The sequence below is a fragment of the Gasterosteus aculeatus genome, chromosome 14 (assembly GCF_964276395.1).
Source record: "Gasterosteus aculeatus chromosome 14, fGasAcu3.hap1.1, whole genome shotgun sequence".
Taxonomy (NCBI): domain Eukaryota; kingdom Metazoa; phylum Chordata; class Actinopteri; order Perciformes; family Gasterosteidae; genus Gasterosteus; species Gasterosteus aculeatus.
The window spans coordinates 3,311,892-3,327,085 of NC_135702.1; the positions used below are offsets into that span (position 1 = coordinate 3,311,892).

Genomic DNA, 15,194 nt, shown 5'->3' on the forward strand with positions numbered 1-15,194 from the left:
ATTAAGTAGCCCAGAAACAAATTTCTGCTTCAAACTGAGAAAACTGGATCGCTCAGATGAGTCTAATGGGTGTTTCTTCAACAAATGGAAGACAATAACTATATAACGAGGATTTAATGAGGTTCTCTCTGGCTTTAATTTCCAGCCCGACAAGAGAGAAAGGCTCTGATCAATCAGCAATCTCGTATTTTATGTGAGAACGTTCTGTCTGAAAGTCCTCAAATGAGACGTAACCACCACTGGTCCAGCCTCAGATGAAACCCCATGTTTCTGGTTAGAAGGCAGTTTAAGGGAGCAAAGGGAAGACTTGTAAAGGAGCAGTTACAGAGTTTTGAGATTAGTGTGGTGTAGGTATAAAGCCACGCTAAATACGGGGCTCAGGCCATAATTTCAACCATTTATCTGACCAAGTAACCATTATAGAGCACAGCGGTCACTGCAGAGAGGCGCGTGCACTCATGATGTAAATATCTCAGATCGAGGCTCTTCATGTGACGCAACCGGACCAAACACTTAACGCCTTTTCAGAAAACCCGGCTACAAACACATGGTAACAGGGGTTGCCCGAGGTGAACCTGCGACGAAGGCGGAAGGTTGAGATGCTCCGACGTGATCACACCGCACAAACAGCTGCAGCTTGTTCCGATGACATCCGACCAGGCTGCAGTCACGGGCTTTTTATTATTCTCCGTCTGTCAGTGCTGCTGCTCGTCTGACGTCGTAGTGGCTCTCTTCTGTGACTCGGTCACATTTTCCCCATGACGGTCGGTCATTTTTAACAAGGAACGCTGCTGACTTACCAAATAAAGTCAAGGGAGATGGTCGAACTTGGCACAACGCAATCGAGACGTGGCCTTAACATTGTGCTGCTTGTTTATTGCGCTAAAGGCAACTTTTACTGCGCAGACGGCTGCCACTGTTCAGGGTATGTTGGTGGTTGTGGAAATGATCTGGCTGATCTGATCCGTTCGACAGCCACTCAGCCCTCTTTGTGAACCTCGCAAAAAGTCGCAGGGGGGGTTCGGGCCTCTGTGGGTGTGTGAGTTCCCCGGTTTGGGGTTGACTGGAATAATAGAGATATAGTTAAAAATGGGAAAGGCAGACAGATAATAAAACATGGAATACATACACGCGTATGTTCACAAATAAATACACAATCTTAGTATGTCTTCACTAATTGGTCAGCAATGTCCAACAGATCATCGGCCCAGCTCTAATATGTGTGGGGGGGGGGGGGGTTCAGAATGATTTACGTGGAGCCCACCTGTTGTCACCACATGTCACCATGAGGTCCAGCTTGGAGAATCACAAGTAGACCAAACTGCGCATGTGAAGCTGGTTTGCGCAGGAGCAGCTGGGACTCTGCGCTCTGCAAACAGTGAAAAGAAGCAAACGAAAGCGTTCGGGACGCAACAATTGTAGGCGTGAAAACTTTCGCCCCGCAACTTTCCCTCCGCACCCGCGGCCAATAACAGGGCCGCCCCCGGCGCGCGGCCCCCTCTGATTTGCCCGGGTCTCCTGTCCGCAAAGGGAGTGACAGAGGGGAGGAGAGGAGGAGGCTGGGGATGGGGAGGAGGGAGGGTAACTTTTCCTTTTTTTTTGTTGCTCTCTCTCTCTCTCTCTCTCCCTGTGTGTGTGTGTGTGTGTGTTGCCCCGTTGGACTTGAAGGGGGCCCCTACGCGACGACCCGGAGGGAGGACGCCACTTGTGAACGGAGGCGCGGCGGTGCAGGACGGGTCCACAGACGCAGCGAGGAGAGACGGGCGCACATCCGCCGACCAGCTGGAGGAACGCACGCCACACAAACAAACCTTATGGCTGAGACATAACGACACAATCCCCCCCCCCCCCCAACCCCCTCCCCTTTTTTCTCTGGGACCTTTTTTTGGGGGTCTTTTTTTGTTGTTTTCTCCCCAGTATTCGTCCTGACCGGACGCCGCTGCGAGTCGAATTAGTTGCCCCAAAGTTTGAGAGAAGCTGAGTCCACTGGCCGTGGACGTGTACGGCGGTCATGGATACCCGTATAAGATGGAAAGTTAAGCGGAGGATAAGGGACGCGCAAATCACTCTTGCGGTGATTCTGCTTTTTGTCGCATCGCAAGCAAGTTCAGGTAAGATGCAGCTGTGGGATCTGCGGGTGCGCTCTGGAACTGCGCTATTTTTTTTTTTTAGGGTGGGTGGTGTTGGAGGGGTCCCTCTTCTTCGCGGATCACTGTGATGCCCGCCCCTCCTCCCAAACTCATCTTTGTGCCCTTTTAATATATTCATCTTGGTCGGTTTTGAAAAACTATGGGGACTTTGTCAGTGTATGAAAAGGCTGAAGAAAGTTTCCCTTTGCGACACGTATTGTGTCTGAGGAACTGATGCTCTGCAGCAGTGAAGTTGTGCAGAAGGTTTTTGCAACAACAACAACAAAAAAGCCCAGGTTTACATGCATAAGATGGTGAAAGGGTTAACTGCACAGTATGTCCCTCAATTCCAAAGACAACGTTTTTTTCAGATGTCCCTTGAACAAGAAGATCCGATTTCTCTTTTACAGACTTATTACTAAGCTGCAACTTTTCTGAAAAGCAGACCAACAGAGTTTCAAAAGGGCTCAATCTCTGTCTCTTTCTGAGCTCCTGAGAGGTACGAGCGTGCTTTCCGTAAGCGGGGAGGGGCTGCAGCCCATCCGAAGTGGCAGGGTGGAGCCGCCTTGGAGACTTTGACATCAGAACCACAGGGCCCTGCACTCCTCCTCCTCATACTCCTCCTCGTCCTCCTGGGCGACTTAGACGTGGCCCAGAAGTGAGGCGATACGACAGTGTCAGTCGAGCCCGGTGTGTTTCGTGAGGCTGTGTTATCATTAGACCCTTCAGCGTGGAGCTGTTGTGTCCCTCGGGGAGGGGGGGTCCAGAGGTCACGCAGTGCCGTGCTATTGGGGCCCGGGCCCTGGCCTGCGTGTATTATTAGCACCTAAAGGCTGCCTGGCGTGGTTGGTGGTCTGCTGTCTGACACGGGGGGCTTCGAGGGGGGAACAGGTGGGCCGCTTCGGGACGGTTGGAAAGCGTCTGAGATTGGGCCGACGGGCGGCGAACGTGATGTCGCGCTCGACCGCGCCAGAGGCTCAATTTGAGACCGCTTCAGTGGACGCCGTCGGAAGTGATTGTTCAAATGATTCTAATGAAGAGCAGATGCAGCTGGAGTGGCTTTACGAGCCCACGTGGGCTGTCCTGTAGAACATATAAAGGATTTACTGCGGCCGGTTTATTTCCATGTTGCCTATAAATAATGATTGTTAGCTGAGCACAACTTAGGTCACTTTATAACAGTTGGATCCATATCTCGGCCCTTTTTAATGACAGAGGAGGAGTTGGACTGTGGTTTTCGTTGGGAAATTATAGAAATTGGGGCTGAATTGATTTTGATGCTGTGCGCTGGACTTAATAAGCTCATAATTCTGACTTATTGTCCTACCATGCAACTAGTAAATGTTCTCCAACTTGAATATATTCATCTTCTCTTTTAAGTCCAGTATGAACATTAACCAGTTCTGCAATGAAATCTGAAAAACACAATATCATTTCTGATCGTATTTTGTAAAATAAGGAGGTAATTTAGCAAAATAGCCAAACGTGAGCTTCCCCAGATTTGATAGTTCATGGAGCTTTTTTCACCACCTGGTGGCAGCAGATCAGACTGAACACTTAAGCTGTTCAATGTGTCACCAAACCTTTTTACACCAACACTCCACACAAAGACAAACAAATCAATAAAAACCTCCACTTTGCACTAACCAGCTAGCGAGTTGCTAATTTAGCACGCGGCCAACAAGCCGCGGATGTTTTACCTGAGCTTTTTCATGGAATTAAGCTGCCTTCTGATTATATTAGCGTAGACATATCAGTTCAGCTGTAGCTCCAGGTTGTAAGGGTGTAATTAAATTACATATAAATCTGCAGTCCGCCGTAGTTTAGCTCATTAGTGTTGCTGTACATTCTCTTTTTTGCACACTGGCGAATCGTTTGAAGTTAACAGCGACCTTCGCTTGAGGATGAGTCCGAGTGAAGTAATGATCCCCCGTCTTTAGGGAGTCCATCTCTCCTCTGCATTAATCAGGAGACCTCACTTTCAACCGAGGCGACGAGTGGTATTAACAGAAGGTCCTGTTACACATCGAGGTCAGGAATGAGAAGAGGGGTCAGAGTTCGAAGGTGAAGGTCAAGACTTGGGGATTGCGGCTGCTGTCAGGTTTACAGTTTCATTGCCTGAAGAAAGGAATTCTTGCTGTTGAAGATGCGCAGATCCTTGTTCTAGTAGGTTCTCCTTCTAAATCTTGGATTCTGTCAGTTGCTGTGTCGTAACCATCATGTTTTCCATCTCCATGGACTAGACAATCCCATTAGCATCTTCAGCCTGAGATGCAATTTAAACAGAAAGAGGTGCTTTGTCTTGCTTGTTTATGCGAGTTGATGTCTCCAGATGCTCGACTGAATAACATCCACTCAAGGGTAATAGATACCATGGCCTCCCAGTGTGGGACCTCAGATGTTTTGGAGTTTAATGATCGGACATACCTGCTGTGGACCAGATCTACCTTCTTTGTGTTTCTGCTGAGCTGCTTTTTCAATGACCTCTTTTCATAAGTCGTAGAAACTCAGTTTCCGAGTCTTTGCGCCGGGGTTTGTTGTCATTAATTAACCCAAAGTTTTTTTTTCTTCTGTAACAAAGATGCCTGCAGTTCCAGAACCGACCGGTGCAGAGCACGTTGGTCATCAAAAATACTGAAATAACATTCTTTGAATACCTTGTGCGAATGAAAGCAAGGATGGATTTTGGCCAAAGCTACTAATGCTAATAGAGAGAAGTATTAGAAGCAGCAGCGGATATGCTAAGGAATAAGTAAATATGGTTACGATTCAATAACTGTGATTTATATATAGTAGGAGCTGGCATTTGTTTCATCCATATGTGTATTTGAAAGGAATATACAGACGAGGGCTTTGCTGTTTTACTATGCGCCTTCGCATCTGGATCTGATGAGTTCCATTGTGCCGTCTGCTAAGCCCTCCAGAAACCCAGAAGAAATGTTTTCCAGATGTTTTCTTCCCATTCTTGGTAGAAAAAAAGGGTACCAGGAAAAAAAATATATTCTGTTGCATTTCAAATAGAAAATACACCATTCTGTGCTGGTATTTTAGAGGACATTCCTAATCGAATACGGTCAATCATCTGCAGCCTTTTCGCTGTGTTCTAATAGCAGCATTTCATCCAACATTAAAAGGTTACTTTTGCAACTGTATAAAAGGGTTAGGTTTGGAAAACAGCTGGCCTGCAGCTGTTTTATCATAACTCCCTTCTTCTAAAGAAATTCATATGGATAAGTAAATAATGTGTTGCTGTCACTGTGTGAAGTTATTCATGAGGCAAATTAAAAAAGGCTGCATAGGTGATTGAATCCATGCAAAATGGAACACGTTGCATAACTTCTCATGTGGTTTAAAAAAAAAAAAATGTCTGGAGGATTCCGCGGAATTAAGGTCATTCTTTTTGAATGTCATTCTGGAACTAATGGAGAACATACAGTTGCACGCATGTGTTTGTCGAAAACACAGCTGTGCCTCAGAACTATTACCTGTCTGCATGGCAGCCGTGCCGCTCGAGACACTGACGTCACTCGCTCCCATCAGCAATCATGTAAACGTACTTGCAGTTCTCCGCGGAGTCTCAGTACGCCGTTAATTAACTCGACCTTAAGTGGCGATCCTGAGGTCACGTCCTACTCAATCAGATAAGTGGCGGTGAGAAAAAGTGGCTTCTTGTGTGCGCCCACTGCCATGGCGCTGAGGACGGAATCTGAGTTGGCTGGACTGAGGAGAAAGCCAGTGACCCTGCGACTGCATGAGTCACTTCAGTCTGTAAATGCAGGCTTTGAGGGAAGGACTGTAAATCAGCTCGCATGCCTGATAAAAAACACGGGAGATAAAACATAATATGCAGGGCAAGTTCCTAACCCTGTGACAGAGTTAAGGAGATCCTTTGTGCTGCACAAACAGTGCATTATTTGCCGTATCCTGGGCTGTGTATCATCTTTTACTTTCCAGGCCAATTAAGGGTCAAATAATTGCTCAATGGTCCCGTGTGCCCACGACACAGCGTGCTTGATTTAAAGCCAGATACAGATGTTTTTTCTCTTTAGGTGCTGCCTGCACAAAGCTAGAAAACTGCTGGAAAAACACGAGCAAAAGATGGATCATTCGTTCCCCGACAGAGAAAAGGGGAACAAAATGGAGTTTAGTCAACACCAACTAGTGTAACCGTTACTAGTGTAAACTAACTGGTTTGAAACACTTCAGTGCAAAAGTTGGATCTGCTACTTCATGATGCAACTCCCACTCATTTTTACCAGCATGCTTTGTTGCAGCTGGGAAACAGTGCTTTTCTCTGTAGTGGGGTATTATACTCATTGAGCATGGAAAGCAATGCATGACTCATCCTTTCCAACCCCATCACCCCCACCCCCCACCCCCCCACCCCACCCAGCCCAAACTCAGCCGCAGCCTAAGCAGGAATACTGAGAGTAAGCATTTCTTTCCCTACTTTGGGAAATACAATAGTTTGTGGTCACTCCAGAAACCTCCGTTTTCTCAGATGTTTTCTATTTTTACTTTACAGGGGGAGGAAATGAGCATCGAGTCCTCCGGTTCGTGATTATTCAGCAGTACTTTGTAAATAATTAGTTTGATTTTCACCGCAGACACCAGCTCGCGCTGACAGCAACGCTGCTGTTGCTTACAAATGAGTCACGTCGTCCCAATTTGCAACAGTAAATTGGTTTAGTCCAAAATGCGATGCTATCTGGATTGAGTTTTCGGTCAACAGAATGAACACTGTGAATGAACGTCAGTAAAACATATTTTTGTGGACCACAATACCCGATCTAGTTAAACAATCATATCAATTCAAGCACCACTGAACATGAAGGTCTCATATTGTAGAAAGAGACATTCAGCTTAGTGAGAAATAACTAAAAACATTGAAGCATGTTAACACGTTCCAGTTGGAATCCACATATTGTTTCACCGTCACAAATAGAACAGGGATGGATTCATTGATTTTTTACATTTGTGTGGTCAATCTTTCCGCACCACATTTTCCGTCCTTTTCGTCTCCCATTGTCAGCATGCAGCAATATTCTAGTTAAACATCATCAGAGGTGTTGCAAGATCTAAATTTGGAGTTTGATTGTTTTACTTTCCGTTAAAAAGTGTTGCGCCGTCATCTATTCGCGTTGCTCTTTGCTATCCGTCTATCGATCACGTGGACTTGGTGAAAACATTTCGCCAATGATGATGACGATGTGCACGTTTGGATTGATTCCCATCGCTCCTCAGCTCAGTGAAGTGTTGAAAAGGGGGCTACTTTAAAATAAATAATTAAAAGATATGTATTAGATCCAGCTGTATTGTGTCTCTGTGTTGGCGGGGGGGGGGTGGAATAATAATAATGATGAGAGGAAATAGTAAGTCAGTGCTGCAGGGACCTACAGTATGTTATCATGCATTTCTCAGCAGTCATCCATCAGAACCATATCTGCTTTGGGAGAGACAGAATGAGCTAAAGATAAAGAAGGCAGAGAGAAATAAAGTTGCTAATGAGGTAAGAAAACTGGAGGAAGCTGCTGCGACAGTCGACAAAACCACAGAGGGGTGAATTTAAAGAAAGACAGATGAGAAGACGGCGATGAAGGTCACACACGCGAAGCAGAACTCCACTGCGAAATCAGCGCTCAGAGGCGGCACCCTGGAAACCGTCAGTCAGTTTTTCCATCTTAGTCTGCGGCGGACGGCAGACAGACGTTCATCCTCTCCGCCGCCGCAGCTTGGAGACGGTGAAGTAAACCATCTGGTGTTCTCCCTGTTAAGGCCATAAGAGTCTGGCAAAGACACCGAGTACACGAGAGAAGCTCTGCTAAAAAAAAACTCTCTGTTCTCTGGATCATCTTTCAGGCCCGTGTGTGTGTGTGTGTGTGTGTGTGTGTGTGTGTGTGAGTCAGTACGGCTGTGGGTTACGTCGGGGTAGATGTGCACAACTAAATGAGCAGATTCTTCTGCTCTGTCTTGACTCACATTTCTTTCTCGTTTCCTGGTTTTTCGGTGTCCTGGAAAAACTCCGGCTGATAAAGCGACGCGCAAACGGCCGCTGGCACGTTTTGGTCACTTCGCTGGGCTCATGCCGCTGTGAACACTGTCCTCAGTTGCCTTTTTGTGCCGCAGCGAATCATTTGTCACTTAACGGAGCGGTTCTGCTTTTGCAGAAAAACAGGCAAAAGTGCAAAGCAGAGCCAATGAACCGAGCCGGTACTCAGTAATTAACTAGTAGTGGTTTAAGAGGAGGAATGAGTTAATAATCCTTTTTTGCACTGAGTTTGATTCTCGTTGCGGGGCGCACGTTTTGCAGGATGACGAGGCTTTGCATCTTTGCTGACTGGAAGCTGCACTGGTTGTGTGTGTGTGTGTGTGTGTCCACGCGCTGTGTGTAATGTGTTCAATCTAGCGAGCGTAATGCCTGCAGGATGATTTCCAGGTCTGGTCACATGAAAGTGGGCAACAACTTCAGGTCAACGAGCGTCGAGTGTCTTTCATTTTTGGTCGGTTATGACAATATATTGAATTCTTGCACCTGATATCTTGGTACTTTTAATATTTTGTAAGAGATGCCTTAAGGTCTCAACACTTGGCCTCAGTTTAAGTTTCATAACCGAATCAGGTGAAATAAAGAAATACTAATAATCTCACACCCTCCCTGTCTGTGATGCCCTCCGGGAGTCGGTGGCCTCTTATTGGGCATTCCTGTTTTTCGGCAGCGCTGAGGAGAAGCAGGATCCTCTTTCTGGCTGCTAATTACTCCTTGTCCTCAGCGCCAGGTCAAGCATGCGCCTGGAGAGTCAGGCCTCACTTCAGGAAGGGCTGGAGGACGAGGAAGGAAGAATGTTAATCCGCCCCCCCCCCCCCCCCCCCCCCACCACCCATGAAAAAGTCCTAATTCACTGGTCCGGCACCCGTCCTCCTGTCAAATGAAATGGTGCCGTCTGGAGTCCCACTAGTGCTGTCCGCAGGATGTGTGGATGGAGAGGACAGCGGAGAGGGATCCACCACAGGTTTTGGCACCGAGCCGGCGGCGGGGTTATGAATCTGGCTCTCGAGCTGATTGTTTAGAGAAGAGGAGGACGGCGCCGGGCCACACTTCTTCTCTCCAGCAGTCGGTTTTAAAAGAGTTAGTTTCGCCCCCCCATTGTGAAAAAGATTCGCGCGCGCACTACTCATACTTTTACGAATTAGTTGTTTCATTGCGACAAAACAACCCACGTAAAAGGTTGAGGACAAAGCCAAGCGCTCCTCATTCGTCCATCCTCAATGTTCTCATCTTCCGGTACCCCACATTGTGTTTTGAATGCATCTACTGGAGGACAACGGCGGCTGGCGGGACGTCGTCCAGTGAGTCCCCCGGAGCTAACGCACGGCTAACGCACGGCTAACGTGGGAGGCGACGGAGGGACGCCGGGCCCTGAAGCGTGCACTGTGCTCACGTTGTTGCTTCTGTTGCAGGAAATTAGTGAAAGCGACAGAGAGCGAAAGTGCACGGGAGCCGGTCACGTAAACAGTTTCTGTGTAACCAACCTCCCGGATGTGAGGGTCTGCGGTCGGAGGGTCTGTGGTATTTTTGGCGGCCGGAGGGTCTCTCGAGGGATCTGCCTCTCGCTAAGTGGGCAAACACGGACACAAATCCAGCAGTGAGGGTGTGTGAGGACGCGTGAAAGACGGAGGGTAAATCCAGCGCAGGGCCTGAAAGTTCTCTCTGTATCGGGCGAGTCGATGCTTTTCATTGGAAAGGACACTCGCTGATCTCAGATGGGTTTGCGATAGGTCTTTTTATTCAGCTGTCGGCGTCTCGACCGAGATATAATATGCCTCCTTTCCTGTAAGCCGCTAATTGGCCCTCTCCACCTGGCTCACCTCCAGGTGACCCCCGAAGAGGCCCCCGCCGCCGCCGCCGCTTTCTACATCCGTCACGGGATCGAGGAGAAATGAATGCAACAGATTTCGCATTAGGGGAAATGATTTGGTCGGAGTGAGGAAATGAGAGAGCGGAGGGCTCTGATAGGAGGGAGGAAAGGGAAGGAGGTTATTAGGAACGACGATCGGTTCTTTCCCAAAAAAAGGCGTCGGGTCGCCACGGGATTAGTTTGTGTCGGGGTAGATTAGTCCTCAGCGAGGGGCTGGGACACAGTCAGCACCGACTGGATGCTCCTGACACCCCCCCCCCCTTCCTTCTCTCCCCGTGGTGCAGAGCTGACTTTTACTGCGGCGTTGTTATTGTGACAGCCGCATTGTTGTGACGCTCTATGAATGTAGGCCGCTGGCGCCCAAATCATTTGAATCATTTATCGCGATCCGCACGCTGTTGTCGTCTCTAAAGCGATGAAATGTCTGTGGCTCGTTCAGAATAACTAATAACTCTGCCGCCCATGTTAATTTGTTCAGACTAGAACGGCGCCGCGAGCGCCTTTTCCCTAAAACGATAGCCGGCGTGCTTTGCGGCGGGGCGATTTGTGACTGTTACGATGTGATGTGAGGTGTGCGCCATCAGCGTCCTCAGCAGCGGGGCCGATCAAAGGTCGCGTCCATGTAAGGAAATACGGAGACTGTGTGAAAGGGAGAGAGACTGGGCTGGACGCAGCTGCTGGTTCGTCTCATAATCGCCGACTAACTCCACATGCTGACACGCCGACGAGCTTGATCGTTGGACAATTAAAGCTTTTTCCGCGCTGTATGGGCGTTCGCCAGTGAGTGATTGTTTTATTTCCCAAGGGAATAAAGGGCTGCTGGCTGTTGGCAGGTCAGGGAGAATTACTGTAGTGTAAAGGCAGACTCTTTTTTTTTTGTTAACAGGGAACATTTGTGGGTTTCTGGGCAACGGGCAACGAGCTTTGCTTATTGGTCGGCCGAAGCCAAAGTGTATTAAATAAAAAAACGTTCTGTCTCTCATATGGGCGACAGAGAGACCATAACTGCCTGCTTACTGACACTGAAAGCTCTAGCAGGACCTTCTGATGCTTAATATCTGGCATTGTGATGCTAATTATGTACATATTACATATTAAGGACTAATGCTATTCTATATAGTTGAAGACCAACTTATTGCTACCGTTTTTTAGCAGTTGCCTCAGTAGGTTTATATATTTGTCATTAAATTACAGTCTACATTCTGAGTGTAATTAACTACATGCGCTCTTTCCTGCGTGTTTTGCAACTGTGCTCTACCGTCTCACATCTTTTACTCAACTTTTAAGGAGTTTATTCTTGCCACTAACTTCCCCCGAAAGCCTCAGTTGCCAAGCAACCGCGGTAACAGCCTCTGATCGGCTCCCTCAGCCTCCCACTTAATAATTGATAACGCTGTAGAACCCATTCATAATTCATAACGGATTATTTTTAGCATTCGTAACACAACTACATTTCCCGTCCGTTTGGAGCTCATTAAAGGAGCCTCCATCATCACCTCGTTGCGAGCGACGTAACGCTTTCTGGCCGGCGGGGGGGTTTCTGTCCGCCTTCATTACGAGCTGATGACTGATGATGATGAGGATGATGATGATGTCTCCTTGTGGGGACCCTTCACCTGCTCAGAGGCCCCGTCATCTTGCGGTATGCGCTTTCCAGGAGGACCAATGAAGACGTCCACGAGACGCGCTCAAAGGCTGCGATCTGTGTGCAGAAAAACAAGTGCGAGGACAGGAAGAGCGGGGCCTTTACCCCGGACTGATAACGGAGTTTTATAAATGTAACACACTGGAGGTTTGCGCTACGGCTTTAGACGGTCCTGTTGATGATGAGACAACGTGGAAACACGCAGTCGGCCTTCAGTCGATGAGGAGGAAGTGGTTTCGTTCCTTCTTTTCTCCCCACTCCGCCACTGTACAGCTGTGGACAAACACGCCAAGCCAGCGGGTTCTTAAATGGAGACCTTTGTTTAAGAATGTAGACTCTTTTTTTTTTTTCGTCAAATTGATCTGCTGCACATGAGCCAAGCGTAATGGCATCCAGCTGGAGGTTCGCTGCAGAGCGAGGCAGAGTGGGCCGACACTCTCGCTCCGCCTCTCCGCCTCTCCCAGCATCCATTTCACTCTCAGACGGATGGAGCTATTGAACCTTTTTTTCCTCCCTTTTCCCCCTCTGAAGGCTGTGTGTGGTCTCTCTGGCCCGACACTGGGACGTCTGTACCAGCGTGTGTGTCTAATGTCCATGTGTTATTCTTGTGCCGAGGGGTCGGCTTTCAAACTCAAAAATGCGTCCGGCGTGCTTTTGTCTGTTGCTCCTTAAACTCCCGTGCTATAAAATCCTCTGTTTGATTTGGTCCCTCGCTTCAGTGTTTGCCCTCCTCTAAAAACACCCTGACGGCTCCCATTCCTCACGTGTCCCCACGGACATGACCCCATTGTCCCGCTCTGGGGGAGACGAGGCCGGAGGCCGATGGGCTCCGTCGCGTAGCTCGTTGCGCGGCGAACCCCCGGCTGCAGGAGCAGCTGCTCGTCCCCGGGTGGCTTTTGGCTGGCCGGCGGTGCGGTCCGGGTGGGTCAAACCCCATGTCACATGGTTCTGACCCAGTGTGCGCCTGTGGTGGCCCGGTTACAGCCAGGGCGACCGGCCTGGATGTGTGCTAATTGCATGGTTGCGGCCCGTAGGGGAGGCAATGGTAGGTTTAGCAGCGCGGAGGACTGGATGGAAGGAGAGGCCTTACTCCGTAACCCATGATCACGGTCATCTATAAACGGGCTCATCTTTGTTTAGCTCATAAAAAAAAACCCTCATCTGAACCACAACAGTTGGAGCTGCTGCACAGTAACTAAAGCTTTTGAGTCAGCAAAAGACAGAAAATAGAAGCATCATATCGACAAAGAATCTGGGCTTTCATATATGCAACGTAGCAGGCGATTTAAGTGCTATTTTAACCCAATAACTGAATATGTTTTCTCTCTGTGTCTCTCTCTCCTCCCCGCAGTGGAACCAGCAGACCTCTTGAAGATTTTAGATTTTCCCAGTTTACCTGAGGGTGTTATAAAAACGACAGGTTTCTGCTCACACCGGAGGTCAACACGAGGACCCGATGTGGCTTACAGAGTATCCAAAGACGCCCAGCTGAGCGCCCCCACCAAACAGCTGTATCCAGGTGAGCCCCTCACTCAACACGCGCCTTCCTGTTCTCTCTTTATACTTTTTCTCCTCCCGACTTCAAACCAACCAGGATCATCATTGATCACGAGAGGTTATTTTGACTTTTTCTTACTTTACTTCCCTCAGAGGTTGCACTGCCAGCTGGTCTGCTTCACGACCTTTTATCCCGCCTCAGAGTAAACTCTGATTATAACGCCTGGATGTGGCAGAAAGCAATATCTGCTCCCGCCGATCCTGTTTGCGTCCTTCCCCTCCAGGCGGCAGTTTTATGGGCTTCTGTAACGTGATTATTTGCGTCGTCTCGGGCCAGGTACGCCTGATGTTCCTGCCCTCTCTCCCCTGATAGCTCGCGTTAGAAAGCATGCTCGCGTACGTGTAAATGAGTGAGAGCACACCGAGTCACACTCGGCACAGCATTTAAATGTCCGGGAGCAAATTTAGGGAATTTAAAAAGGGAAGATTAGCCTGCACATGACAAATCCAGCCCTGTAATATTTAATGTGGCAGAGGAAAAACAGTTAAAATCGGGGTGGAAGAGGGGAGGGAAGTCTGGGGTTCCACTTCTGCCTGCTTCTATTGTGCTTACGTGGCTTTGGGTTACTGCTTTATGGTGTGCTGCAGTAGTTCTTTCCTCTGTCTCCCCTCCCTCTCTTCCCCTTCTTCTCTCTCTCATTCCTTTTTTTTTTTTTTTAATTTTCCCTCGAGCCCTTCTCTATTTTCCCCCTATCATTTTTCCGAGACCGCCGCTGCCTCGCTGCGATTCCTTTCTTTGTGTTTCACTTAAACGTGGTCCCGCGAGACGCGCCGGGCTCCCTTTTTTCCGTCTTAATCTACAGCGCAGAAAATGCTAAACCGGGACAACCGACTTCTGAAATTATTGTGATTGGATTTCCAAAGAAAGCAAAAAGCGAAAACCTCTTCCCCCGCGAGCGAAACCTCCACGGAGCTCGGATTGGGACGGCGGCCCTTTGATCCACGTCGCGGCTCTTCTCTGGGGGCTTAGAGCAAGAGCCGCGAGGCTCATGTGGCCCGCCTGGCCCAACGTGCTCTCCAACCAAACAAATACCCCTCGCTTTGAAGCTGCATGTCGGCAGAGCCCCATGCGAGTCTCAGTTTAGACACACACACACACGCTGTAATCATACGTGCAACTCTGCATCGTCCAAAATAACAGTCTGCGTGAAACAAAGCAGCTCGGAGGAGTTCACGCCAGGCGCCGCGCACCGTCTTAAGGTGCAAACGGGGTAACTAGACGTCAATGCATTTTTCACGTGGTCCCTCTCTCGTACGGCTAATGTGTTTCAGAGGGGAGCTCGTTTGAAAACCTTTTACCGGAGGCGCCATTCGGCTCCATTATGATCGTCCGTTTATCGTCTGATAAACGTAGAAAACAAAAAGGCAGGCGGACGTGCAGGTTTAGTTGTAATGCCGCGTGGCTCTGATTGAGAGCCCTGCAGCCCGTGACCCCGTAGCTGCAGACAGGCTGGGATGATGTGTTGGAAAATAAGAGCAAGTGCAGACATGCGATCATTAGGCAAACATGTGGAGGGGATGATTCATTTGAACCCACCGAGGCACAGAAAACAGAAGAGTCCTGTGTTACCTTTATGATGTGACGGCAGTGAGGAAAACCCTCTTTAACTTTTATCCCACACACTTCCTCCACGTCTCAGTAGTCTGCGACTCTCTCTGTATCCGCGGGACCTCAAGTGATTTCTGTGTGTTTTCCGCTCTGTGGGTGACGCATTAATCGCAGCGGTGAAGATTACGCGCATGATTTGGAAAGTAGGGACGGTAGTTTTAAAGCCCAGCGAAAAACAAATCTTAACACTATTCCAAATTAAAACATGCAACGTTATTTTGTGCCGTGAACTCGACAAACTTGAAAGACACGCGCATCCGTCTTCATCTCCTTCACCCTCGCTCGTCTGTTTCCCTTTGCACACCAACAGGCACAGACGTCTAATGCACGGGGAGGGA

At 48.6% G+C, this 15,194-nt stretch overlaps 1 protein-coding gene across 5 annotated transcripts in view; it reads left to right on the forward strand.

Annotated features, from left to right (window-relative positions):
- The first annotated feature begins 1,313 nt into the window (after positions 1 to 1,313).
- The window catches only part of col5a1 (procollagen, type V, alpha 1), a 55,447-nt gene continuing 41,566 nt past the window's right edge, over positions 1,314 to 15,194 (forward strand). For all 5 annotated transcript variants that reach the window (XM_078088947.1, XM_078088950.1, XM_078088951.1 and 2 more), the window contains exons 1-2: positions 1,314 to 2,111; positions 13,042 to 13,209. In XM_078088947.1, coding sequence (XP_077945073.1) covers positions 2,012 to 2,111; positions 13,042 to 13,209 — 268 coding nt within the window. In that variant the 5' untranslated portion in view covers positions 1,314 to 2,011. The remainder of the gene's footprint in view (positions 2,112 to 13,041; positions 13,210 to 15,194) is intronic.